Source organism: Monopterus albus, unplaced genomic scaffold (genome assembly GCF_001952655.1).
Source record: "Monopterus albus unplaced genomic scaffold, M_albus_1.0 scaffold583.1, whole genome shotgun sequence".
Lineage (NCBI taxonomy): Eukaryota > Metazoa > Chordata > Actinopteri > Synbranchiformes > Synbranchidae > Monopterus > Monopterus albus.
Genome location: NW_018128463.1, coordinates 36,787 through 37,855, shown reverse-complemented (window position 1 = coordinate 37,855; position 1,069 = coordinate 36,787). Strand labels below are relative to the sequence as shown.

At 46.0% G+C, this 1,069-nt stretch overlaps 1 protein-coding gene across 7 annotated transcripts in view; it reads right to left on the bottom strand.

Moving 5' to 3' along the window:
• LOC109953222 (syntaxin-binding protein 6-like) overlaps nt 1–1,069 on the bottom strand; it is a 42,808-nt gene that overhangs the window by 12,396 nt on the left and 29,343 nt on the right. For 6 of the 7 annotated variants that reach the window (XM_020588646.1, XM_020588650.1, XM_020588649.1 and 3 more), the window contains one exon: nt 22–152. In XM_020588646.1, the coding sequence (XP_020444302.1) occupies nt 22–152 (131 nt within the window). The remainder of the gene's footprint in view (nt 1–21; nt 153–1,069) is intronic. The other variant, XM_020588651.1, reaches the window with a different exon arrangement.

Genomic DNA, 1,069 nt, shown 5'->3' with positions numbered 1-1,069 from the left:
TAATTTCTGAATGCTGCTGACCTTGTTTGGATTGATGCCATTGACTTGCTGGAGCTGCTCCACCATCCACTGGGACCTCCTGGTGAAGGAAGAGGAGTCACCAAATTTCTTCACCTTTGTAATGAGAAGCTGATGTGGCCTCGTATTAGTCACTAGGTAAACAGATCATATATAAAAGATGACCATCCTTTTCAAAATCTTCAGTAATATTTTTACAACAGAACAACTAGTTTACATAATAGCTGAAGACTGGAAAAGTTACACTGACCAATTGTGATTACGCATTTTATATTAGTACACCACAATAATGACAAATAACTGACCATTTATAATTAATGGTTACACAGTTAGATTTGATCATAAAGCATCATTAGCTTATTAACTAGGAGGTTAACTAGGAGTGGTGTTGGCATTTGGTGCTAACACTTCTCTGTTGTCTAACTGACACCAAAGAGTAATACAAACTACAAACCCCAATTCCAATGAAATTGGGACATTGTGTAAAACGTAAAAACAGAATACATTGACTTGCAAATCCTTTTTGACCCATATTTAATTGAATGCACCACAAAGACAAGATCGGATTTAGAGGTGCTGATTCTCATCCCAGCCGCTTCACACTCAGCTGCAAACCGCCCCAGTGCACGGAGGTCCTGGTTTGATGGGGCCAACAGGACAACGTCATCTGCAAAAAGCAGAGACGAGATCCTGCGGTCCCCAAACCGGACTCCCTCCAGCCCCTGGCTGCGCCTAGAAATTCTGTCCATAAAAATAATGAACAGAACCGGTGACAAAGGGCAGCCCTGCCGGAGTCCAACATGCACTGGAAACAAGTCTGACTTACTGCCGGCAATGCGAACCAAGCTCCTGCTCCGGTCGTACAGGGACCGGACGGCCCTTAGCAAAGGGCCCCGGACACCGTACTTCCGGAGCACCCCCACAGGGCGCTGCGAGGGACATGGTCAAATGCCTTCTCCAGATCCATGAAACACATGTGGACTGGTTGGGCAAAGTCCCATGAACCCCCCGCCACCCTGAAGAGGGTATAGAGCTGGTCCAGTGTTCCACG